The sequence below is a fragment of the Oikopleura dioica genome, chromosome XSR (assembly GCF_907165135.1).
Source record: "Oikopleura dioica chromosome XSR, OKI2018_I68_1.0, whole genome shotgun sequence".
NCBI classification, from domain to species: Eukaryota; Metazoa; Chordata; class Appendicularia; order Copelata; family Oikopleuridae; genus Oikopleura; species Oikopleura dioica.
In genome coordinates this window covers 6,335,460-6,359,113 of record NC_137294.1, presented here as the reverse complement: position 1 = coordinate 6,359,113, position 23,654 = coordinate 6,335,460, and the positions used below count along the sequence as shown (strand labels likewise).

The 23,654-nt window shown below is 44.1% G+C and overlaps 3 protein-coding genes across 3 annotated transcripts; 2 read left to right on the top strand and 1 right to left on the bottom strand.

Moving 5' to 3' along the window:
• The first annotated feature begins 57 nt into the window (after window positions 1–57).
• Window positions 58–2,292, top strand: LOC145710267 (ammonium transporter Rh type B-B-like). Its single transcript, XM_081787987.1, has 9 exons — window positions 58–247; window positions 344–474; window positions 728–956; window positions 998–1,115; window positions 1,159–1,303; window positions 1,347–1,546; window positions 1,648–1,785; window positions 1,833–2,058; window positions 2,098–2,292. The coding sequence occupies exons 1-9, from the start codon at window positions 156–158 to the stop codon at window positions 2,172–2,174; spliced, it is 1,356 nt and encodes a 451-aa protein (XP_081644113.1). The 5' UTR covers window positions 58–155; the 3' UTR covers window positions 2,175–2,292.
• Window positions 2,293–2,444: 152 nt separating this feature from the next.
• LOC145709000 (argininosuccinate lyase-like) lies at window positions 2,445–5,160 on the top strand. The gene is made up of 11 exons (XM_081786689.1): window positions 2,445–2,581; window positions 2,625–2,775; window positions 2,944–3,039; window positions 3,101–3,202; window positions 3,784–3,977; window positions 4,036–4,191; window positions 4,233–4,347; window positions 4,395–4,466; window positions 4,565–4,590; window positions 4,674–4,806; window positions 4,960–5,160. Exons 1-11 carry the CDS (start codon window positions 2,513–2,515, stop codon window positions 5,112–5,114), a joined length of 1,269 nt encoding a protein of 422 aa, XP_081642815.1. The 5' UTR covers window positions 2,445–2,512; the 3' UTR covers window positions 5,115–5,160.
• A 975-nt stretch (window positions 5,161–6,135) lies between these two features.
• Window positions 6,136–9,112, bottom strand: LOC145707644 (ammonium transporter Rh type A-like). The gene is made up of 7 exons (XM_081785202.1): window positions 9,007–9,112; window positions 8,767–8,909; window positions 8,101–8,723; window positions 7,915–8,056; window positions 7,475–7,818; window positions 7,304–7,431; window positions 6,136–7,016 (listed from the first exon to the last, which is right to left on the bottom strand). The coding sequence occupies exons 1-7, from the start codon at window positions 9,012–9,014 to the stop codon at window positions 6,824–6,826; spliced, it is 1,581 nt and encodes a 526-aa protein (XP_081641328.1). The 5' UTR covers window positions 9,015–9,112; the 3' UTR covers window positions 6,136–6,823.
• Between the last annotated feature and the right edge of the window lie 14,542 nt (window positions 9,113–23,654).

Here is a 23,654-nt window from a genome sequence, read left to right as displayed (position 1 = left end):
CACCATAACGATAAAAATACGAGCGCTCTTGGGTCGTTCATAAAAAATATATCTACCAAATCGTGTGACACGGTCCGGCCCACAGATACCTCGCTGTCTAGTACCGAAGTTCCGGAAAGATTTTCTCGGATTTTGTTTTTTGAAAAACTGAAAAAATGGGAACAGAAGCAAACGAAAATAGCGTCCTTATGGGAGATCACGCCAAGAACAAAAAAGATGTGGACTACGGCCATCCCCCAAAAGATGGGTAAGATAACAGAGAAAGACCACAAAGTTTGGAAACAATAATTGTAGTAGTCGAAATGAAATAATCTGAGCAGGATAATGAGATCAAAACTTTTAGACACAATGAGAATTCTCTTCAATTCGCTGGAGTTCTACTTGTCTGTCAAATCATTTTCATGATCCTCTTTGGTCTGTTTGTCCGCTACAACGATGGAGGAGTAGATGCTGATATGGATCGAACATACCCATGTGAGTTAATAATCTTAGTTTGAAAATAGAACGCGAACATCAAAGTTTCGCGCTACGTTTTTATGTGACTTTAATTAGTAGAGTTGAAAATTGGGTCAAGAGCAAACTGTTGATTTATGGCCACCGTTTATGATCTTTTAGCGTCAAGTTTTGTGGCCCGCAGACTGTGGGGCCCCATTCTAATATTCAAATTTCTATAATCACGTGAAAACTTGATGTTGGTAAATAGGACCATTCTGACGTGATAATTAAGGGTTCCAGGATACACATGTTATGATTGTCGTCGGTTTCGGTTTCTTGATGACTTTCCTCAAGCGATATGGATGGAGTTCGGTCGGGTTCAACTTTTTGTTCACTGGATTCACCATCCAATGGTCTCTCCTTTGTACCGGCTTCTTCCACGACATTCTTCACACGATCACCTCAGACGCCCATGGTTCAAATCACACTGCTGACCTGACTATCCAGCTCAACATGGGAAGGTAAGCACCTCACAAATGACATCGTTTAAACTTTTATACAGAATGCTCGAAGCTGATTTCACCACCGGTGCGATTCTCATTTCTTTCGGTGCTGTTTTGGGCGTTGCCTCTCCCGTCCAGCTTCTCTTCATGATCCTCTTCGAAGTTGTTTTTTACAATGTAAGCTCACTCACTTTGTGGTCGAATAATTAAGACAATAAAGCTCAACGCTGTCGTCGTTGTCAACCATATCGGAGCATCCGACATTGGTGGTTCTATGGTGATTCACGCTTTCGGCGCCTATTTTGGCCTTGCCGTCGCTCGGGTGCTTTACAAATCTGACGGACAAATGGACAACGCTGCTGAGGGTAAATCTTCTCTTTTAAAAAATAGTCTAAAGGTTACGATCAGGAACTGAGTACCACTCCGATATGTTCTCTATGATCGGAACTGTTTTCCTTTGGATGTTCTGGCCTTCTTTCAACAGTGCTCCCGGAAGCGATGTCGACCGATACTATGCTATCTGCAACACTTACTTGGCCCTTTCTGCTGCCTGTGTCTCTACCTTCATCTTTTCCATTTTTTTCAATCCCAAGCGACGAATCACCATGGGGAGGGATTATAATTTTCTCAAGAAATCGAAAGATTTCATTATTTCATATTCAACCTCTAATTTCAATAATTTTTTAAAAATATTTTTATCCCTTTGGAAGAACATATCCAAAATGCCACTCTTGCTGGAGGTGTTGCTATGGGCACAGCCGCAAACATGCAAGTCCAACCATTCGGCGCACTCTTTATCGGATTCTCCGCCGGTCTCCTCTCTACAGCTGGATATCAGTACATCAAGGTACTTTTTAAATTTAAGAATAGAATCTTCGATTACTACTTATCTAGCCTTTCCTCGCCGAGAAGTTCTCTCTTCATGATACCTGTGGAGTCAACAACCTTCATGGAATGCCCGCCATCATGGCTGCTATCTTCTCAATCATCCACTGCGCTATCAACGATCATGGTGAACCAGATGGTCACCAGATGATGCCCCAAGTTTTTGCTCTTCTCGCTACCCTCGGAACTGCAATTGCTACAGGAACTCTTACTGGTTGTTTCCTTCGACTTCCAGGTATGAAATCATCACAAACATAGATGAAAACTTCTTTAGCTGTTGAACATCTTGGCGCGTACGAGTATTTCGAGGATGGAAAATACTGGGAAATTGAAGAAGAAGAGGAAGACTAAACCCGCAATTTTTGATCTGTTTCTCTATGAATTACGTTTAACAATGTTGAGCTTATATTCTTAATCAAATCTTACAAAAAGCGCATTTACCTCACAAGAGGGCAAAAACTTGCTCTAATAAAAATATTACAATTAATGAAGTTATATGATATAGCTTATGTCATATTTTCTTTCTTCGCAGTTTATCAAGAAATGGCAGGATATTTGCGAAAACATCTGTAAAGGGGATTTTTCGCACCATTAAATAGAAAAATAGTCATCGAAACCACCCCCTAGTAAAAATCACGCGTAAAATGTCAAATTTCAAAAAATAGCAACTGAGTTAAAGAACCCAAAAAATGTCCGAGGAAAAAGAGAAAATACTTTGGGGAGGGCGCTTCGAAAAGTCGCCTGACGAGTTGCTCTGGGTAAGAAATCATGCAAGTTCGCCAAAGATATCTATACATTTAGAAATATAATGCGTCAATTAATCTCTGCAAAAAATTGTGGAAAGAGGACTTGGAAGGTAGCAAAGTATTTGCGGCAGGCCTCGAGAAGTTAAAAATCATCTCAAACGAAGAGCTTGTTGCGATTCATGCTGGACTCGATAAAATTTCATCAGGTGCTTTATTAAAATAGAATAATAAAGATGTCCGCAGAAGTAAGTATTTTATTGTCCCAATCGAGGCGTATCCTTGTCTAATTTGAACTCCCATCGAATTGTTGATTACTTCCATAAAATAATTGGAATGCGCTCTTGTTGTGAGAATAAATTTCAACTTCGATTAAGAATGGGCGGCGGAAGAATTCCTTCTGAAAAAAGGCGACGAGGATATCCACACTGCTAATGAACGACGTCTCGGCGAAATTATTGGAACAGGAATCGGTAAGAAGTAGCTAGAGAAGCACTTGGAAAATTAGTTTATATTTTCATTGAAAATTTCAAGCGGGGAAGCTGCACACCGGGAGGAGTAGAAACGAGCAGGTCCAACTAGACGTTCACTTGTGGCTTAGAAAACGAGTTACGAATGAATTATTGCCAAGAAATAGTTAATAAAAATGTTTTTATTGAACTCGAAAAAAGACAGAGCATCTGTGAGCTTGAGCACCGGCTAAGGAAGCTCATCAAAGGATTGGGACAGCTCTAAACGGCTCAGATAGAAAACCCAGATGGCGTCTATTAACATTCGGTCATTAATCATGTCGAGCACGTATCCGGCGCAGGTTAACCTTTACGAGTTAAACTCATAAAGGAAGCGAAATAACGGTCAATGGGACACGCACTTGATCGATAGGGGTGTGTACTTCATCGCCCGATTTTTGTTTAGAACTCAAAAAGCTATCCTCCAACTTGCAGAAGAAAATCTGGATGTGATGATGCCATCGTTCACACATTTTCAGGAAAGAGTCTCTCCCCATCATTTTTTTTCTAGTCAAACATTAGGAACTCCCAGAAATAGCCCGCTCAAGTCACTACTTTCGGACATTGGCTCGTCAATCATGCTGAAGGTCTTCGCTCCGTTTTGCGTAGATTCAATTTGATAGAGAGCCATCAATGGTGTCCATTAGGAACTTGTCCAATTTCTCAAAATAACTGATTCTTGAAAAACCTTAATGACAAATAGAAAAGGGGCCGGCGCTATTGCTGGTAATGCGTTCGGCATTGACCGTGAATTTTTGTCCAAAGAACTGAAGTTCCCGCTCGGCCCGACATTGAATTCAATCCACACTTCTGGCTCAAGGGAAGCTATCGTCGACTTCCTATTTTGCATCAGCAGCGGTTTTACCGTCTTGTCACGATTTTGCGAGGATCTGATTATTTTTTGGAACGGTTTTTTTAACAATAAGTTGTCTTGTTTATTGGATTTCGAAAACTGAAATGAGCTCTCCGAATTTTAACTTCGTCAAGATCGGACAAGAGTTTTGCACCGGATCGAGTCTGATGCCGCAAAAGCAGAATCCCGACGCGCTAGAGCTCATAAGAGGCAAGGCCGGCACTTCGATTGGAAGGCTTACGGGAATGCTTTCTACGATCAAAGTACCGACGAGCGTACTTTACAGGAAACTTAACAAATTAAGAATTTGCCGAGTGGATACAACAAGGATCTCCAAGAAGACAAATCGGCGATGTTTTCCTCTTTCGAGGAATTCAACGATGCTCTCCAGCTGTCCTTAGCTGAGTTTCCTAATCTTCTTCAAACAGCAATAATCCTAAGACTTCAAAATGAAAACTCCAAAAAGGGCTCGTAAATACTTTGGAACCGAACAAAAGTGCTCTTTCCAAGTCACTCTCTCCCGAAATGCTTGCCACAGGAAATTGTTTTTACATTGCTTCTATTTCGTCAGATTTATTTACTATTGACCGTTTCTTCGCTAGCTTTATTTTACAAGTTGTAAAAATTCCATCGAAGACATTGCCTATTTTTGTGTGCGCCAGGTAAGCCAATCTTGATTAATGGATCGTTTGTGAAAACCAAGCAATCGAGCATTGCAGCTTACATAACTGCTTTTCTTCTTCAGGGACTTCCTTTCCGCGTGTCGCACGAGATCGCTGGCGAAGTAGTCGCCCTGGCTGAAAACAAGAACACCGTGATCGATCAATTACCAGCGGAAGAAATAGCCGCACTAAATCCCATCTTTGGCGATGGTTCAGGTACAACATGCCAAAGAATTTCTTGAAGGACGATCAATCATAAGTTATTGAAATCTGAAGTCCCTCTTGGTCCAATTTTCTATCACTAAAATCATTATTATTAAACGAAGCATACAGTTTCAAGAGCATTAGTTGTAAGGATGATTTATTCAGGAGTGGTTGAACTTCTATCAGATAAGAGACGATCAATTGAGCAGTACACAAGCATAGGCGGAACTGCTCCCGAGGCAACAAGAAAAGACATTGCAGAAATAAGAAGACTCGTCGACTCATATTCCCAAAATGAAATCACTCGGTCACAGCTTTAAACAATTCATGTCCCCACACGTCCACTTTTGTGGATTTCGATTTATGTTAAAATAAATAAAGAAAAACAAAATCAAATCCGTTCCTTCAGATATGCCGTGCCCGGTAAAAAATGAAACCTGACCTCTATTGAGTATGCTGTCTTTTTTCAAAGTCAATCAAGTAAGAATTCAGTAAACGTTCCTTATAATGTTCATCAAGTTCGTCCATCGGCTTATTCTTCCGGCATTGACAGAGAAGGAAGACAATGATCACCACCCAGGGCACACCAGCCACAAAAACTAAGTTTCAATAAAGTTCACTTGCTGATTTCGAATTGAAATTCTTTAACCCCACAGCATAAAAGACATTGATAGCCATCCAGCCGCCCAGGGCACTCCCACAACTATACAAAGAAATTTCGCTTTTTATTGAATGAGTTTCAATAAGATAAATTTTCTTCGTTCTGAGCTGACATGTAATTAGAAGCGTAAAAAAAGGAGGATACGCTCTTGGGTTTGTATTGAAGAGTTACTTTGTCTGAGAGAGGTGAAACCTGCGAGTTCAAGTTTAGTTTCAACAATGGATTTTATATTTTTGGTTTATAGCTTCAGCGGCTGATTTCTTGGCATTTTTACTAGCGTCAATTTCCGTTATCGATGTTTAGGTCGCTTTAATTTTTACGAAAAATGAAATCCACCGAACTACCTGAGATAGGATCCAAGGTTGGATCATCCGAACAATCCGTAACTGTTTTTGCTCATAATCTTAGAATAGATCAAACTAGTTTCCATTAAATAGAGATTGATTTGAGCGTAGAGTCCTTTATTGCATACAATAGTAATACTGTAAGTCTCTCGCACATCCAAATACATCTCAAATTTTATCTCAGACGCATAATCTTTTTCTGACTAACAGAGCAAATGTGACCGAAAATACGAGTGTCAGCGGCTACTCAATAATGAAGCTGACAATTAGGAAAATCTCTTTTGGAATGCCCCGTCGTAATATGTCGTAATATGAGACTCCTTGGTGAAGAGAACATCTTTTTTTTGAATATTTATTCATACTCATATATATTATAAGTTGTCACAGGGTCTTTATCAGACAATTGTATCAAGACATAATGAATAAGTGTTCGTCAATAAAAAAAACACCCTCGAAAAGAGATTTCGGGGCCAAGTCAAAAATGTGGTGACAAGCTGAAAACTCTAAAATTTTTGAAAATCAGAAAAGTAACTATAAAATGTTGCGAAGGTTTTACAGAAGTATAATATCCACAAGAAAGGAGTGTTTTTTAAAAGAGAAGAGAATCTTCGATGATTCCAGGAGGTGGGACTTAGCTCGGTCGGGCAAACTTTGTCGAGTTTTGGCCCGTTACAAATTTTTCCCGACCGGGCCAAAATCGGGAAAGTTTGCGCCCGTACTCCACCCATCGAAGGTACTTGTTCTGCCAACGTGATTGGTTTAGATTAAAATACGATAAAGAGGAAAGTAAGGGAATCAGAAATTATATCAAATTACCGTGAAAAGTAGAGAAGGACAGTCTCTGGTTCTTAAAACATGAGAAAGGAACACTGAGGAAAGAGCGAAAAGAAATGTGTTTATGCTAGATACTTAAAATAAAAAGAGAGTTCTGAATTGAAGATTTGCTGATGATGGTTGATATTTTTGAGTGCGTTCTTCGGAAATTCTTTCCAATTTGCGAACAGAGTGGCTTTATAGTAATAACTTATTCCTCTTGGGGAACCTGGTAGACTTCCATCTCCCAGTATTTGCCGTCTTCGAAGTACTCCTCGAGTTCGAGCTGTTCCCACAGAGGAATGTTCATCATGAAGCCTGTGATAGTGCCACCAACCAGTGAGATACCAAGAGTTGTAGCAAGACCAGCGAGCTGGAAGTTGGCCATTTCTGTTCCGCTGGCACTAAAAACATGGTAAATCACGGTACAAAATCATCAAATAAGCGTAAGAAATAGCGTTTTGGCTATCGCTTAAACTTAATTGTCTTGTTAGATTAACGAGAAAAGCAATAAAAATCAGCCGCCTAACCCAGATTTAAAACTCAAAGCTAAGCGTAGTCGCTGATAAACCAAGTAAAGTTTACGGCCTTTCTTGCCGAGCGATTAAAATACCGAAATATACGCGGTCAATATTATGGGAAGAAATTTCATTATTGAAATTCTAGTGAGTAATATTCATTATAAACTTACTGATCTGAGGTGTAGTATCCAGCGGCACATCGGATAACTGAAGCGATAGCACCCATGACAGCGGGCATACCGTGGAGATTGTGAACACCGCAGGTATCGTGAAGGTTGATGGCGTTAGCAAGGGCGGGCTTATCGATGATTAATTATTTTGTTTATTGAATGAAATAGTACCTTAATAAAGGAGTATCCGCATGTAGAGAGAATACCAGCGATGGCACCGATGATAATAGCTCCGAAGGGAGTGACAGGCATAGAAGCAGCAGAACCCATAGCAACACCTCCGGCGAGAGTGGCGTTCTGAACGTGCTCCATGGTGATTCGTCTATTGGGAGTGCACCAGATAGATGTAGCGTAGGTCATCATGCAAGCACCGGCAAGAGCGAGGTAAGTGTTCATAACGGCCAAGTATCGGCCTGGATCGTCATCACCACCGGGCATAGAGTTGAAAGAAGGCCAGAACATCCAGAGGAAGACGGTACCGACAAGAGAGAAGATATCAGAGTGGTACTCACCGCCTTAAATAAGCCGAGTTATATAAGTTTTTAAAAGTAAAGATGACGCAAGTACTAGGATAATTGAGGATGACTCTCTGGCGTTAATTGATTAGTTACCTTCAGCAGGGTTGTCAATGTGTCCCTTTTTGAAAAGGCATCGGGCGACAGCAAGGCCAAAGTAAGCACCAAAAGCGTGAATGACCATGGAACCACCAATATCAGCCACGTTGTAGATGTCGAGGAGAATCCATGCGTTGAGCTGTGAAGAAAAATAATTCAGACGAAATCATAAGCGTGATTTACCTTGTAAAAGACCATTTCGAAAAGAATCATAATAAGAAGCTGAACTGGAGAGGCAACACCAAGGACGGCACCGAAAGAAATAAGGCAAACACCGGCAGAGAACTCGGCTTCCATCATTGCGTGAATGTTGATATGGATTGACTTGAGATTTTCCCAGTGAGAAGCGGCAATATTGACTTGGTGCTTGGAGGTTTCGAAGAACCAACCCTGAACAAGCATACCCCATTGAATGGCAAAGGCGGAGAAGAGGAAGTTGAAACCGAGTGAAGACCACGAGTATCGCTTGAGGAAGGTCATAAGAAAACCGAAACCGACGATGATCATGACGTGAACGTCTTGGAACCAGGCGTAGTCTCGAACGAGGTGGTGGTCAGCATCCTTGAAAAATTGGATGGCATCCTTGTACTCTTGAGAAGCTGGGTCGGCAGTTAGTTTGCTAATGTATTTGCTATCTTTGTAAATATGGGAGTCGTAGTCGACGAAGATGGCGAAGAGAATGATGAAAATAATCTGGAAGACGACTAGCGTAGAGCAAAACTGCCACGAGTTCTCTTTGAAGCGACCCAAGTAGTCAGATGGCTGTAGGCCTGCCTGTTGAAGGAAGTTTGACTGTCGCAGATTGACTAAATAGAACTGTGAGACACGATATTGATATCACTTGCTTACTCTCGGAGGCATTTTCTTGTGCTGGGTTGGTGGCGCTTACAGTGACGACAGTCGATTGCTTTGGTTTTTTCTCTTCTTCGTTGATAACGGCAGCGCCTTCTAGGCCAAATCCGGCAAGAGCCTGGACGCCTTGGACCTTGTTTCTACAAAATTACTTTAGTTGTGACGATCTTTTCTGCGACTATGCTGGTAATTCATTTGATTTGGCAGTTATCTCTGTGTAACCAACTTGGTACTTACTTGGACATAGCGTCGGGGTTTTAGACTCTCAGCTGTTTGAAAATACCGGCAGTCTTAAGATCGAGTTTCTTATCGAACTAGAGCTATTCGACTGATTTGATTTCCGCAGACTCGCTGCCCAGCTCAAATGGGCGTGCCACACAGCGCCATCTAGTCGAGGGTACCAAACAGCGTTCCGGTTATTGATAAACGCCAATTAGGTCAACGCTGTAATCATCAAAAGCTTTACGATACTGTATATATGACCAATAGTTACTTAGATTCTTATCACAAAGGTCATAATATCGGCGGAAATTGATGCGTCCGCCTCCTGAAGTCGATAGCCTGATAGATAGAAAAATTAGCATTACATAACATGTTTTTCCTCGAAGCGAGTAGAACATGGAAGATTGATTGATACAGTCACTTCCAATGATTTTGGGGCGTGTTGGCGCCAAGTTAATTATTTGAGAACATGCAGTAAGATTAAGATGTAAAATTGAATTAATTTTTGGTTTTGGCTAGCTAGCCACAAGGTAATATTTTTTTTTGACTTTTCAGGAATAAAATGAGAGCTGCGAGAAGAAGAGATTCCCTAGTAAGTATTTTTCTGCTCCGTTCAATTTGAAAAAAAAAATCTTCAAGAACCTCGTGAAATCGCCCCGCAGGATCATGCGATCATAAAAAAGACTTACCTGCTTTAGCCTTTGTTAATCCAAACATTTCAGTCGAGATTGAAGCAGAAATACCGAAGTATCCTTCGGCGACAAACGAAAAATGCTTTATTTCGAAGATGGAAAAAATTAATATCAAACTCGATCGACGATTATGCACCACTTCTGCCGCTCGGTTTTGGGTACTATTTTTGGCACTAGAGCTTTATCAAGTGGAAGACAGACTGTCTTCTTGAACATACTATCAATCGAATCGCGTCGTTCGAGAATAATGGATTTTTGTCGTCGAGAATTTTGATAACTTGATGATGTTGAAATTCATTTAACACGATTGATAGGTTTTTGATGACTCCCTCGATCGTCCTGTCTCGTCGGATTTTATGGTTCATCGTTGTTTTCTTCGGTCTGGGCTATTCGTTTTATAATATCTCCTCGGCGCGTGCTCCAATAAAAAACTTTATGAGTTCACAATTTTGATTTTGATTTTTGACATTTCATTGGAAAATTTTCACGGTATGTAAATTTCGAGCTCGTTAACAGAATATCTCGACCTATAATAAATATCCTTCTTCTCTGAAACTTGTCTCTAACATTTCCCAGGAATAAGATCCCTCTCATAGATATAGTCTTTCTTGATTTCATTCTGCCCTGTCTTTTCACTAATGAACAGGGTACCATTAAACGGAGGACTATTCACAAAGTGAATAAACGCTGGACAATAGGGGAAGCTAGAAATTGGCCTGCGATAATGTGAAATCTCGAATGAGATAGGCAGGCAACGCCCGTTTATGAACTTTCCATCTGATTAGGTTCAGCAGAATTATTTAACCTTCGATTTTAAAATTGGAATCTTTTGTCAAGTCACCCGCGATCCGAAAGAAGCTGGACGAGTTGCAATTGGCAAACATCTCTTTCCTCCCTAAAATTACAATTTGCTCAAACAACATGCATTCCAAAGCGCGAACGAGAAAGTACTTTCCAGAGGTTTTATTTTCAGATAAGTTCCTTATTGAAAATTTTGCAGCTCATGCCGTACATTTCACATTTGTATGGAGCGCCTTTTAATTCGTCTGTCGGCGAACATCTGGAAAGTATCGACGTCGACATGCACCAATTTGCGATGAGAACCGCTCCTCCTTACAGCCAGGAAATGCTCTATATTATAGAGTCTATAAAATGAATGGAAACATATAAACTTTTTACATCATCATATTTTTGAAGCACTTGAAAGGGATGCGCATTTTATGCATGAAGAGAGTCTCGCTTCTTTAAGTACCCACCCTCTAATCTCTCTTTTTCGAGCTATGAGTGACGATGGCGTTATCCTCTGAAGAATTAAGCGCTGCCTGTACATAGGCCAAGACTGTCGCAAGAAATGGAAATTAATCAAAACAATTTTTGGATATTGTCTTCAATTCATTCCGTGGTCGCCACCGAATTCCAGGGAGACCATCGGCCGCCAGGTTCGTGCTTCTTTCATTGTCAAGCTCGTCTATTTTCATTGACCGTTTCTAGTATTACGTCACGATCACATTCGAAACAGACCAAACAGATCTTCTTGGTGGCTGGCGCGCGTTCATGGAAGGAGCTACAGTATACTATGTAACATATTCTATGTTAGTTCTTTTTAGCCATCATTTTCACTTATTTTTTAGTCATCTGTTCACGAACAGACGCAAGATGCATGCTACAGGAAAAGTTCCGACAAACAATATTATACGATTGTGGAGTCCACAATGTGGACAGTTATTTTTTCATTTCAAGTCTAATAATTTGGCCGACCCTGTTGGGAATCGATGAACTTTGAAAGTTTAAATGTAAATACCCACTTGGTGCCAATCATTTCAATCCGCCGAACGACGCGTTTTATGCTTGGCGAACCCTACTCGACATGCATCAAGTACGAAAAACAACTGTATTTGAGAGCCATTTTCATATTTCTAGACATCAACATACCCAAAATTTGGAAAACACGTCATTTTATTTCGAAAGTTATACGAAACCCCAGTGCCTTATTGCTTGGTTACAAATTATTCTTCGGCAATCACGAGAATGAGCTTGAAAAAGACAAACCAAACTCTCATATATTAATTTTCTAAATGTAATCTCGCCTAAAGACTGTCTTTTGGAATACATCAAGAAGACCTGTAAATGCCGGACGTTTTATTTCCCGAACCCGCGAAACGGGTTGGAGGACATCCGGCTTTGTTCATTTCATGAACATGCTGTCTGCGCCGGGCCGATCATATCCGAATTCGAGTACAAAGGATGCCACTGTCCAGGCAAAGTTCCAAAAATTAACATTCTAAGCATGAGCCTAGCTTGTCTTATCTAACTACCGTTTTCGCTTACTAACTAGAGTCAAAGAGGAATTTGAGAAAGATTGCTGCGAATCCGAGGAAAGTAATTTAACAAAATCAGCTGCTCAATCTCTTGCTCATAGGCTTTTGAAACGGCAAATATTCACTATGGTCGATATGTGGTAGATGTACCAGCGGATCCAAGGCAAAAACCGCAAAGTTCATTTATGATGTATCTTATTGAAGAAGGCGACCGAGTTATGATGGAACAGCCAGATTACGCCCTGACCCAGGTAATCCCGGTCACTTGAGCTAGCAATCGTCAAAATTTATCTAAGCTCTGGTCGGACATCGGCGGTGCAGCTGGCCTCATGTTGGGAATATCCTTTAGGACTTGGTCATAATCTTGACTTTTTGAGGGATTCTCAATAGTTTATGATCATCGAAAGCTCCTTCGTTGGAATGGTCGACTTCCTGACACTTTTGCTCCGTGACTTTTTCCGACTTATATTTCCATCTCGTTCTGACCGAAATATCGCAGCTAGTGTTGAAAGCATCGCATGAGAGAAATATAGAATCTCTGTTGAACCATTTAATCGTCTGATTCGAACGTGGGAAAGGAGCTCTAACACAAATTTTGAGCATCGAAAAATCAAGGCGCATAGTTGTCAGTTAGTTTCTCTCACGTTGATTACTTTTTCTGGCGAAGGAGAAAATGATTAGCAAATGAAATTCTTAAGCAGCCACGTAGGAACGAAACATGCACTTGAAAATGTCTAGTCGCGACCACAATTGACTGGACTCCATTTCCGTCTTGTTATCCGGAGCATATTTTCTCTCTAATAAATGATTGAAACGAGCGTTTAACAAATTATATAACCAAAATTCAGGGTTTCAGGGGACCTAACGATAAGATCTCCCTTATTAACATAGAAGCATTCCACAAAAATGTCGGTGAAAGAAACAACGTTGCAATGTTCTTTTTTTTTAAATCGTCAAGAGAAGCAAGTTGCTCCATCTAAAGATGCTAAACTAGCTTAATCGGTTCAAGTTCGAACAAACTCAATTCGCGTTGAGATTCGATAATTTACCTGTTATGGCGTGGCATGTTTGTAAAGCGCATTTTAAATTTCTGTTGTGTTTTTTAGAAACTGTTTCTTAAGATAAGGTGCTGCGCACATATGGTAGAAAGGGAATTAAGATAAAATTGACTATCGCGTGGAAAAGTAAGAGTGATCGACGTATAAGTGTATTTCAAGAGTTATTAACTTAAGGGTGTCGACGCCAATTTTCGGCGTTCTTCGAACGGTTTTGTCGATTTTTATTCTGACCATTATAAAATCTTGGAGATCAGCCCGTGGCCACGTAACGTATTTACCGAGAAGTTCAAATCTTAAGGGGGTTTTTGATGCGGGCTCTCTCGCCAGAGCTAAAGAAATATTTTCGCACGGCGAGGCTGAAGTCTATCTTTTTCAGACTCGAGAATTTTAGAACGCGCGTTGAGAAGTTTATTAAAAAGCGCAAAGAACTGCTTTCAACTGTGTTATTGACAATCCCACTCGTCTAAAGGATTATTAGTCAGGATGATCAGAGGATAAATCATTAAACCTGGGCATTGAAAGTTGGTGGCGCCGTCGCATATTTGTAGGAAGGAGTTTCCCCGTCCACCGACTTGGTTGCTGAAGTTTAAGTGTTTCAAGTTGCGCGCACGAGTAATTTTTTAATTAGCTGAATTTGGCAGTTGTTTGTAATTTGGTGAATAAGCCACGAGTGCAGCGAATTCGCGAATTATAAATTTGGACATGGAAATGACCAGCCACTCACCTCACAGCGCGATAGAGAGGAACCAGGGTCGTTCCAGCTTTAGAGAGAGTTCAGATTGCCGAGTTAAAATTGCTATTTGTAAGCGTCTAAGTACTGCTGTATGCTCTCTATACTAGACGGTTCTCTTGCAGCTAGTCGTAGCCTCTACTGTATCTTCAATAAAACACGAGGAAAGGTAGTTTCCGAAAAAGCGTGTATTCTGCACTTTTACTGTGCGCGGACTGAAGCAGTGAGTAAAAGTGGCAGAGAAGAGCGCGGCGCGAGATCCTGATCAGATCTCTAACCGACTTAAGCACTTAGACCTCACAGCTCCCCAGATTCTAGAGACGTTTCGAGAATCTTCAGTTGAAGAGTTGAAGTCGGAGAGATGAGTCATCGTAGTTGAGCAGAAGGGAAAGGAGAAAGGAAAGGCGGCCAATCAGCACAGCGCGGCGTCGGAATTGCACCAGCGTAGAGACGAAAAGTCGAGAAATGTCGGACGAAGATCGAACCATTTCCGGACAGCGACAGCCAATCAGAGCGCGAGAAAAGGTAGACTCGCGCGAGACGAGTTTTCTTTTGAAGAAAACTTCTCCTTTCTACGAGTAACTCTTGCGAGTTGGATCAACTTGTATCGGAGAAGGTTTTTTCCTGATCCGACCGCCACGGACGGTGAGATTTTCGAAGATAGGAGAAAGATCAGCTGACGAAGAAGACAAATGATGCCCATTTAGAGAGTCTGCCGCACTACAACGAGGAGCAGAAGTCGTCTCAACAGGTAAATCTTGAACATCATTTTCTACCAAGTCGGTCGAGCGAGGCGTAGTTGAAGTTGACGTTGATGGGGCGGGCGCGGTCGAATTTCTAGCAGTCGAGGGAGGAATTGAAGCAGTATTTTGACGCTTCGGATCAGGTGACGAGTCGGGACTCGCCCTTTTCCTCTTTTTTCTAGTAGACTTGCCAGAGGTTGTTTTTTGCTTTTCAGCAGCCGGCCTCCCAACCTTTGGTAGTTTTGCTAGAGGTTCAGAATATGAACCCGAAGCGCCGACCGGTCGATTTTGAGGAGAATCAAGATCATCGCCACAGATGAGCTCTTGTTCTAGAGCCCGGTCGGAGGGAGATTTAAGATGATCTTTGCGCGGTGGCACGAGACGCAGATGAGATCGGTGAACCCAGTCACAAAAGTCGGCTCCGTCGACGATTTTCACGACAGATTCGGAGGCTTTAACGACTTTATAAGGGCCTATCCAGTTACAATTGGAGTCCTTGGCAGCCTTAGTGACGGGCCTGTAGAGATGAACCATATCGCCGTTTTTAAGAAGGCGAGCACGATGAAGACGCTTATGCTGGCGTTCTAGAGCCAGGTCAGCGGAGCGGTTGGCGATTTTCGCCAATTTCGAGAGCATTTGAATCCGCTTTCTGACGATTTTGCCGTAAGATTCAGGCGAGTTAGAGCGTACATCGGGGTCATGTAGAGTTTCAGGAACTGTGAAGTTAGGACGACGGCCAGTAACGAGAGTATGAGGTACCTGACCAGTAGACCTGTTCCTGTGAGAGTTCATGAAGGCGACGCAGTAAGGGACAGCATCAACCCAAGTCATGTTTCGCTCATGAGTCAACATGAAAATCATGTCCTTGAAGGTTCTGTGTGACCTTTCAAGATTACCAGTAGATTCGGGGCGGTAAGCGGTGTGGTACTGAGGCGTGATACCAAGTTGTGAGTAGAGTTCTTTCATAGTAGCAGAGACGAATGCGGTACCACGGTCAGAACTGACGATTTTGGGCACAACTTGATGCCGGAGAACCACTTCTTCGACGATTGTGCGTGCAGCATCGATCGCTCGCTCCCCAGTGCAAGCTCGAGCGACGAAATATCGCGTGAATGTGTCGAGCACGGTGCAGCAGAAGCGTTTGCCAGCACAGTTGGGGAAGACGGTGAAGTCGATCATGATCGTTTCGAAGGGCTTAGAGCCGCGGGGGACATGTTGCATTTGAGGTAGAGCCACTTGCCCTTGGTTACCTTTGCGCTTCGCGCAAATCACGCAGCTCTGCACGTAATTTTGTGCATCTTCTTGATAGCGAGGCCACCAGTAGCTGCTGAGGGATTCAATTACTCGAGGTACACCAGGGTGAGCGGAGTTGTCATGAGCTTTTCGAAGTTGCTCGATCGCGAGTTTAGGAGGTAAAACTTGGCGCTTTTTACCATTGCGCACGTGGAGAAGTACATTCGTACGGGAACAAATGCGGAAATGCTGCCAGTTCACGCGATACAATTCGTAGTTAGAATCGCGCTTGTCGAGTTGAACTTGCTTTGGGTCGCGTTTGTGCTTCTCAAGAGCATCAATGAGCTTCGCCAAGCCCGAGTCGGCGCGCTGGGCATTAGCAAGTTGAAGTAGATCTTCGACGTTCTGGTTGAGGGTGAACTCGTCGCCAGTGGAGCATGTAAGTGCGCGAGTGAGACCTTCGCGGAGCGATTTCGAGGGAGGAGATTTCGGCGGGATCACGGTATCCTTAGTACACCAGCTGGGGATGTAAGCGCGAAGGCCACCGAAGTCGACAAATTTACCGGCTGACTTCTGATTGTCAGACGGAGGGTCCTTTTTGACGCCAAAGGGCCGCGAGAAGAGATCTGCCCAGACATTTTGCTCGCCAGGGAGATACTCGACGATAAACCTGTACGCGCTCAGTTCGTCCATCCAGCGAGCCAATTTCGCGTTTTTGTGGTCGACCGAGTCGATATATTGGAGGGCTCGATGGTCGGTTTTCACCACAAAGGGCTTGCCGCGTAGGAAGTACTGAAATCTGCGGACGCCAAACAGAATGCCGTAGGCCTCGCGTTCCGTGCAGCTCCAGCGCTGCTCGACGGAAGTGAGGGTTTGTGAAGCGACGCCGACGATTCTGTCGAATCCATCTTGCTGTTGAAGTAAGACGGCGCCGACGGCAACTGCGGAAGCATCGGTGCAGAGTAGAAAGTCGAGCGAGGGATCAGGAAAGGAGATGACTGGGCTTGTACGGAGCCGCTTTTTCACGCGCTCAAAAGCCTCCTGGGCTTTGGTGGTCCACGTGAAATCGCCATCCTTGTTGAGCTGGTTCAGCTGGAATACGAGCTGCGAGAAGCAACTTGTGTCCATCCGCTCGGACATTCGAGTTTCGAGGAATTCCCGGATGAAAGTGAGCTTGCCGAGAAGTGCGCGTAGTTCGGTGCGATTTGTGGGTTGAACGAAGGCATCAACTCCAGCGACGTATTCTGGGTCCACCGACATCCCCTTAGGCGAGACGATTCTACCCAAGAATTTCACCTGGGGCGCCAAAAACTCGCACTTCTTCGGGTGTAGACGCAGTCCAAATCTTCTGGCGGCTTCAAACAGGCTAGTAAGCTTCGCCAGGTAGTCGGAGAAGGATTTGGCTGCCACCAAGACGTCGTCGATGTAGCAGAAAATGCCGGAAGTGTCGGGGAGAGATTCTAGGGCCTCGCCAACGCACCTTGAAAATATTTGGCCCGCGGTGGCGAGGCCAAACGGGAGCCGACGATATTGGAAGGTGCGACCGTTCCATGAAAAGGCAGTTTTGTGCCTGTCGTCGGGGTGGATCTCCACTTGCCAATAGCCACTCTTCAAATCGAGGCCGGCAAGATACTTGTAGCCCGGGCGCATTTCGTTGAAGAGTTCGCGCAAGTTGGGCATGTGATACGGGTCGGGATCGACAAGGACTCGGTTGAGCGTGTTCTTGAAGTTGGCCACAGGGCGTGCGGAGCCATCCTTTTAGGGACGCAGAACAGCGGCGAGTTGAATCCACGTGGATCAGAGCAGAGCTCAGTGACGCCAGTATCGAGCATTTCTTGGACGTGCTTGTCCATTGAGCCTCTAAAGTTGACTGGAATCTGGTGTTGCTTGCGGCTGACAGATTCGCCGTTTGTCGGAATTCGGACGGGTCGGTAAAACAGGCCAAGCTCGTCAGTAGAACTTCCAAAAACATCTTCATACTGGACACAACGAAGGGCGAGTTCATGAAGTTCGCTTTTGTTGTGGTAGTTGGCTGGAAGGTCGAGCTCTTTCTGGCTTCGCAAGTAGCTCAGAAGGTCCGAAGTAGAGGCGTTGGGGCCTGGAGCAGAGGGTTTGGGCTGGCTTTGAGCAGCTTGAGGAGGATCAGATCGAAGAGCGTCAGCATAACTACGAAAATCTGCGCTACTGGAGATGCCAGGGTCGATCTGAGGTGCATTCCAAGGATCACTAGCGTACGACTTGATTTCGAGTGCCTGTGTGTAGATTTCTGCTCCAGGGCTATCTCGTCGTTGAAAGATGACTTTGGTACCAGTTCTACCAAAGGAGACGTTTGTGGCGTGATCGGTGACAGTTCTGCCGATGAGCGGCGGCGCGTTGTGGCCATCTGTAACTAGAATGCGGATTCCAGCGAATTTTATACCGCTGAAATTGATAGTGGTGCGGAACTCGCCTAAGGCCTTGGTTTCGGAGTTGACGCCAGTGACGGTGAACTTTGAGCTCTGCAGTTGCTTCAAAAGTTCATCAGGGATGAGCCGTTTTGGCAGTATTACATCGTCGGCGCCAGTGTCGAACATGCCGTTTTTGACGGTGAAAGTATGTCCGGCGAGGGTGACAGTGAAGTCAGCGTACCAGGGTCTGGAGGGTTTGGAGAAGGTGAGTTGCGCGGAGGAAATGAGAGGAGAGTCAGAGCTGCGCCGATCTAACTCTCGATGCGAAAAAGCGAGTCGGTATCCTTCGTAGCAGCGCATCCGGCTTTGGATTCGGACTGGTTGTTGTTGGACTTGTTGCCGTTGTTGTTTTTGCCTTTTTTGTTGCGCCCGTGGCCCTGGCCTCCTTTTCCGTTGGACTTGTTATTGTCCTTAGCGGGGACGACGGCTTTAGAGATCGCGTTGACCTTGTCAGTAAGGGTTCTGATGCATTTCTGCATCGCTGCGATCTCGTCGTTGGGCTGAGAGGTCTTTTCGAAGGTCTTGCCAGCGAGGGCGACAGATTCTTCGGAAGTGACGCTGCTTGGGAGACGGTCAAGTAGAGTTTTCGCCTTCACAAACACGTCCTGGGCGTTGGAGCACTCGTCGATTGTGTCGCAGAGTCGAACTCCGACATTTGGGTAGGCGCGGCAAACAGTGAGGTAACCCAGCGTGGCGGCGTAGAGATCGTTGAGCTCAGAAGCTGTAATAGCTTCGCCATCAGCGGCTTTTGTGGACTCCTCGGCAACTATGGAAACCTCAGGTTCTTCCTTGACGGAAGCTGTTTTGGCGGATTCGGCGGCTTTTCGACGAGCCATGCGCTCGACTTGTCGAAAGCTGTGTCTAGAGGCCTCCTGAAGTTCATTGAAGTAGGCGCCTAGGCCTTTGGAGGCGTCGAAAGTGACATCGTGCGGCTTGCGGAGCTCCTGAAAGATCGACAGCTTGCTACTGAAGTTGTCTTCAATGGCGGATATCAGCTGTTCGATGGTCCGGGTCTCGAGGCCAAGTCGCTGAAAAGTGACCTTGACATCGTTGGCCAAGAACTTCTTGGCAGTGCGAGCCAAAATTTCATCGCCCTCGGCTTGATGAGCCTTTGGAAGAGTGGCGACGTGGTCGGTTCTGGCCGTTCGGAGCGTAGAAATGAACTGCTCTGCGTCGGAACCAGTGGAGAAATCATGGACTTCGAGCTTGTCCAAACAATTCTGGATCTCGATTTGGCGAGTTCGAGAGATTCCAGTGGACTGAGCAGAAGATCCTGACTTCGACAAGGCAACAATTCGGGCACTGATCAGCTTTTTGCGTGCGTTGATCCGGTCAGTGTAGCTTGAGAGTTCGGTTGGATCCGATGCAAGCTCCATAGTATAATCCATGATATCGGACAAGAAGTTGGTCAACATGGTGATGCAGGTGCACGAGTTGATTTGATCTTCGGAGAGGTTGAGCGCGTAACAGGCGCTGGTAGAAGACATTTTGGCGGGCCGAGATGTCGTTGGAGATATGGATCGGCGAAGTTCGCGGGGTTTCGTTGGCGGGACTGATCAAAATCGGCGGCGCGGCGTAACGGAATTTGCGGTAAAGGGTTCACAACGAAGAAATTGTACCTTTACGGAGCGCTCAAGTAACTGGAGTTTTCCTTGAGCGGCGCACGTGGCGACTTTTTCACGTAGTGTGTGTGTTCCAGGTGGCCGGCGGCGAAAAAATGAGCAATTCAGGCGCGGTCGGAGACGAGTTCCACGGTGTTGCGGCGATAAATGCGGCAGTTAGGGTTTGACAACTTTGACTGACCTCGTTAGAGCGCACAGAAGGGTTACTGTGCGGCGCGGGGACGCGACTTGATTTACGAGCTCCAGCGGTTTATCGAACACGGGAACGGCGAAAGATCGCTCGATCGACTTGGCGAGTGGTCGAACCAAGTTTAATAACACTTCTAGCTTTGCAGCGGGAAGTGCCGGTGATGAGGGCGAACGTTGGGTTCGGAAGAGTCCAGTGAAGAAGAAGCTTAGCGTATTGTCACCAGATGTAAGCGTCTAAGTACTGCTGTATGCTCTCTATACTAGACGGTTCTCTTGCAGCTAGTCGTAGCCTCTACTGTATCTTCAATAAAACACGAGGAAAGGTAGTTTCCGAAAAAGCGTGTATTCTGCACTTTTACTGTGCGCGGACTGAAGCAGTGAGTAAAAGTGGCAGAGAAGAGCGCGGCGCGAGATCCTGATCAGATCTCTAACCGACTTAAGCACTTAGACCTCACACTATTAATGTTCAGTTGCATGGAATTGTTGTGAACTCTATACTGGACAAGTTGGGCGCGAGAGGGGGCAGAACGGACTAAAGAAACAGCTCAAAATAGCAAACGCGTAAGAACGGCCTCTTGCCAGGAATATACCTCGCCCCGTTGCAGAAACACGTGATCAAATTAAACCCACAACACCATATTTCGGTCAAGTTCCTAAAAGCATCCATACAATGTGCAACACATATCATTCCTCACCCACAATAGCCTGGCTGCAGTGTCTGGCAATTTACATTCCCGCAACAGTCTTCTTTGTTTAGACACGTGTTTCCCAAGAATGGTGTCTCCATAGGAATAAAATCGTTACAGTCCAAAATGATTATTAAAAAACTATAATACGACGTCAACTTATTCTCATTTCCTGCGTTGAGGCGGCAATTGATGGCGTCAAATCTCCAACGGTTGTCTGTGAGGCTGGAGTTTGAGCGGTTCCAGAGAGAGAAACCGTCTCACGGCTTCCTGTTCTTAAAACCAGATTTCAATATTCTTCTTGCTCTAAATGGCGATAATTACATTCTGCGTAAGTTTGTGAGAATCAAGGTCACAAGCGCTATTAATAAAAAGAGTAAGAGGAGCATCCCCAATAGAAGCCAGATCATCGACTTTCTTCTTCGTTTATCTTTTCCAGCCTCATCAAGGTGACGAGGGTGTCTTAAAGCTTTCCTCAAGCTTTTGAGTTGAGTTCCGATATTCGGAACAGTTTTCCGACGCTGCTTAGCATTCTTACGGGGATCACCATCTGCGGCCAGCTCGTTCCAGACTTCTGTCTGGCGATCTTCTCCCTCAATATGGATCCGAATTCCCCTTTCCCGCTTTAGCTATTTGTGTATTAATCTTTGAATCCGATATCTTTTCGAAGAGTTCCAAGTTTGGAGAAGATTCGGCTAAAAATTCTCTTTCGCGTTAAAGCCACTTTCAATATGCATCGTATGCGATTAAATCACATTAACATACAAGATCAGTTAAGCAACTTAACCTTTCCTGGATACGATGGGGCAAGTGGGGCACTTGGCTGCACGTGAATTTGTCGAACCTTAGACGTGTGTAAAAATGTAATATTTCCGCAAATAACAATTACCTGACTAATTTGAGATCGGCGAGAAGACTCGCCAGGAAGACGGTACCGATTGTTCAGGTCTTCTGAAAAAGTAAATCTCAGTTATGAATTTTTGATTAAAAACAGAATATATCCCTCACGGATTCCACATTTTTAGCTCTTTTTTGTACTATGTTAACTCTCACTCTATAATCCTGTTCCTGTCCCCAGAGCGGTAGTAATTCTATCAAATTTAGGTGAACTTGTAATGCAAGAGGCAAAAATATTTCCTTTTAACGCTTATCATTCAACGGGCGTTTCTTGTTTCTTGTATTAGAGCCTCGGTTAACCAGGTGAACTCCACATATTAGCAATACTGGGCATTAATTCCTTGTTTGAATTGCGTAAAACTAGATGATCTATGCATAGAGTGATTATTCGCGACTAACTAGAATTGAAAAAGCGTGAGAGGAAAACTGGGATAGTTCTTGGCTTTAGCTTGCTCCGGAATGAATATAATTCGTGTCACGCTAACTGCAGCCAGAGATCAAGATCAAGTTGCTGAAAAAAAACGTTCGTTAGAGGAAACGGGCGACAAAGTAACGAGTCGCAACAATTCTGTTTTGCTCTCTGTTCTATTAGTTAGGGCGCCATTAATACGAGTGGGACGGGCTCTCAGGTTCGAGAGCGATATAGCCAAACTTCTAAAAGCACAACATGTGCATGTGGCTTTCTCGAAACGAACTCAATACTCGGCCCAGTGCCTCATTGAACACGTGTTCCTGTTCGAAGAGATGATAGCGCGAAATCTCGTAATAGCGAAACGTGCTGCACAATTCCACTTTGGTGATCCACGCAAAGCAACCAAACAATTTTGAGTTGAGAAGCTTTTCTACCAAGGGCGGTTCTCTCTAAGCGCTGTTTTGTGGAACGAGTCGCGTTGGCCTTGAAGCCACTTGAGGGCTTTCAATCATTAATCAAGATGATCAACGTAATTTCCCAGAAGGTGCTCCGCCGGAAGCCTATTGAGCGCTTGCGGATCTTCAGGAAAGTATCGCCTACTTTCGAAAGGGATCAAAACCACGTCTACTATAACGAAATGAGCCTTCTCCGGACATTATATCAAGGGCGAGCCATTGTTCATGCAGCCGATTCGACTCTCAGATGGAGACAGAAATCGTATGGGCGTCGATGCTGTGGGACAGAGATTCGCAAACGAATATTCGAGCGCCTGCCAAAATGCAAATGTTAAAATAGAATGTTTAAGTGCAACGTGCATAATGGAGCTCGAACGAACGGTGACTGAGAAAAATTCCGCGGTGCGAATTAGAAAATATCGTGGAATTGAACTTGCTACCTCACGCGCCGATTGAGCGACATTCTTAGCGAGTTACACTGAAAAGAAGCGACTTTGCAGATAAAATAAAATTTAAAACTGAAAACGATTTCGGCCTAAAGTTCATTCATTTTTTTCGAGCAGCCTTAATCTAGCGCTTTGATTTTCACGTTCGAGTACGAAGCCTTCCGTTTCCTTGTTTTCCCAGGCCTGTATTTTAGATTTGCTTTATTGTTCGAAAGTGTGAAGTTTGAAGTGAACTCTTTGTTCGACCGGTTGTTGGTGAAATTAAAAATATTGAAGTTATGTTTTTGCGCCGGCAACATGGCTCGAGCGCATATTTTCAAATTACTGTATCGGCTTCAATTTGCCTCAGGAATCAAATGGACGAATGTTCACATTTAGGTCACCGGATATTGAGCGAAGTGATTTTATAGTTTGAGCGAAACGAATATCCCTCAGATTTTGTTTTTTCGAACGTTCGGCAGGCAAAGAAAACATTTTCTTTGCCAACGATGGTGTTTCCGTTGCTCCAACCACAAAAGCGACGAGCAATCACAATTTTGCAAAAGATTACGAAAAGCAAAAGCTATAAGACTGCTCGGAGAGCAACATAGACCGCATTTTTTCTTCTTTTTGAAACTTTATCTTGCAACTCGTCCACACGGAATTCCGTGTTTCCGTAAATTCCGGCCCGATAAGAATTTCACATTTCCGCCCGGGCCCTGCCCACTAGAATCCCTTTGTTGAGCGGCTGTTCCC

Coding starts and splice junctions, on each gene's coding strand:
- LOC145707644 (XM_081785202.1), bottom strand. Junction 8,724..8,766: donor ACAAGAAAATGCCTCCGAGA/GTAAGCAAGTGA, acceptor AGTTCTATTTAG/TCAATCTGCGACAGTCAAAC. Junction 7,017..7,303: donor GGATACTACACCTCAGATCA/GTAAGTTTATAA, acceptor CCATGTTTTTAG/TGCCAGCGGAACAGAAATGG.
- LOC145710267 (XM_081787987.1), top strand. CDS start 156: ATGGGAACAGAAGCAAACGAAAATAGCGTCCTTATGGGAGATCACGCC. Junction 248..343: donor GGCCATCCCCCAAAAGATGG/GTAAGATAACAG, acceptor CAAAACTTTTAG/ACACAATGAGAATTCTCTTC. Junction 1,304..1,346: donor AATGGACAACGCTGCTGAGG/GTAAATCTTCTC, acceptor GGTTACGATCAG/GAACTGAGTACCACTCCGAT.
- LOC145709000 (XM_081786689.1), top strand. CDS start 2,513: ATGTCCGAGGAAAAAGAGAAAATACTTTGGGGAGGGCGCTTCGAAAAG. Junction 3,203..3,783: donor TGAATTATTGCCAAGAAATA/GTTAATAAAAAT, acceptor CAAATAGAAAAG/GGGCCGGCGCTATTGCTGGT. Junction 4,192..4,232: donor GAATGCTTTCTACGATCAAA/GTACCGACGAGC, acceptor TAACAAATTAAG/AATTTGCCGAGTGGATACAA.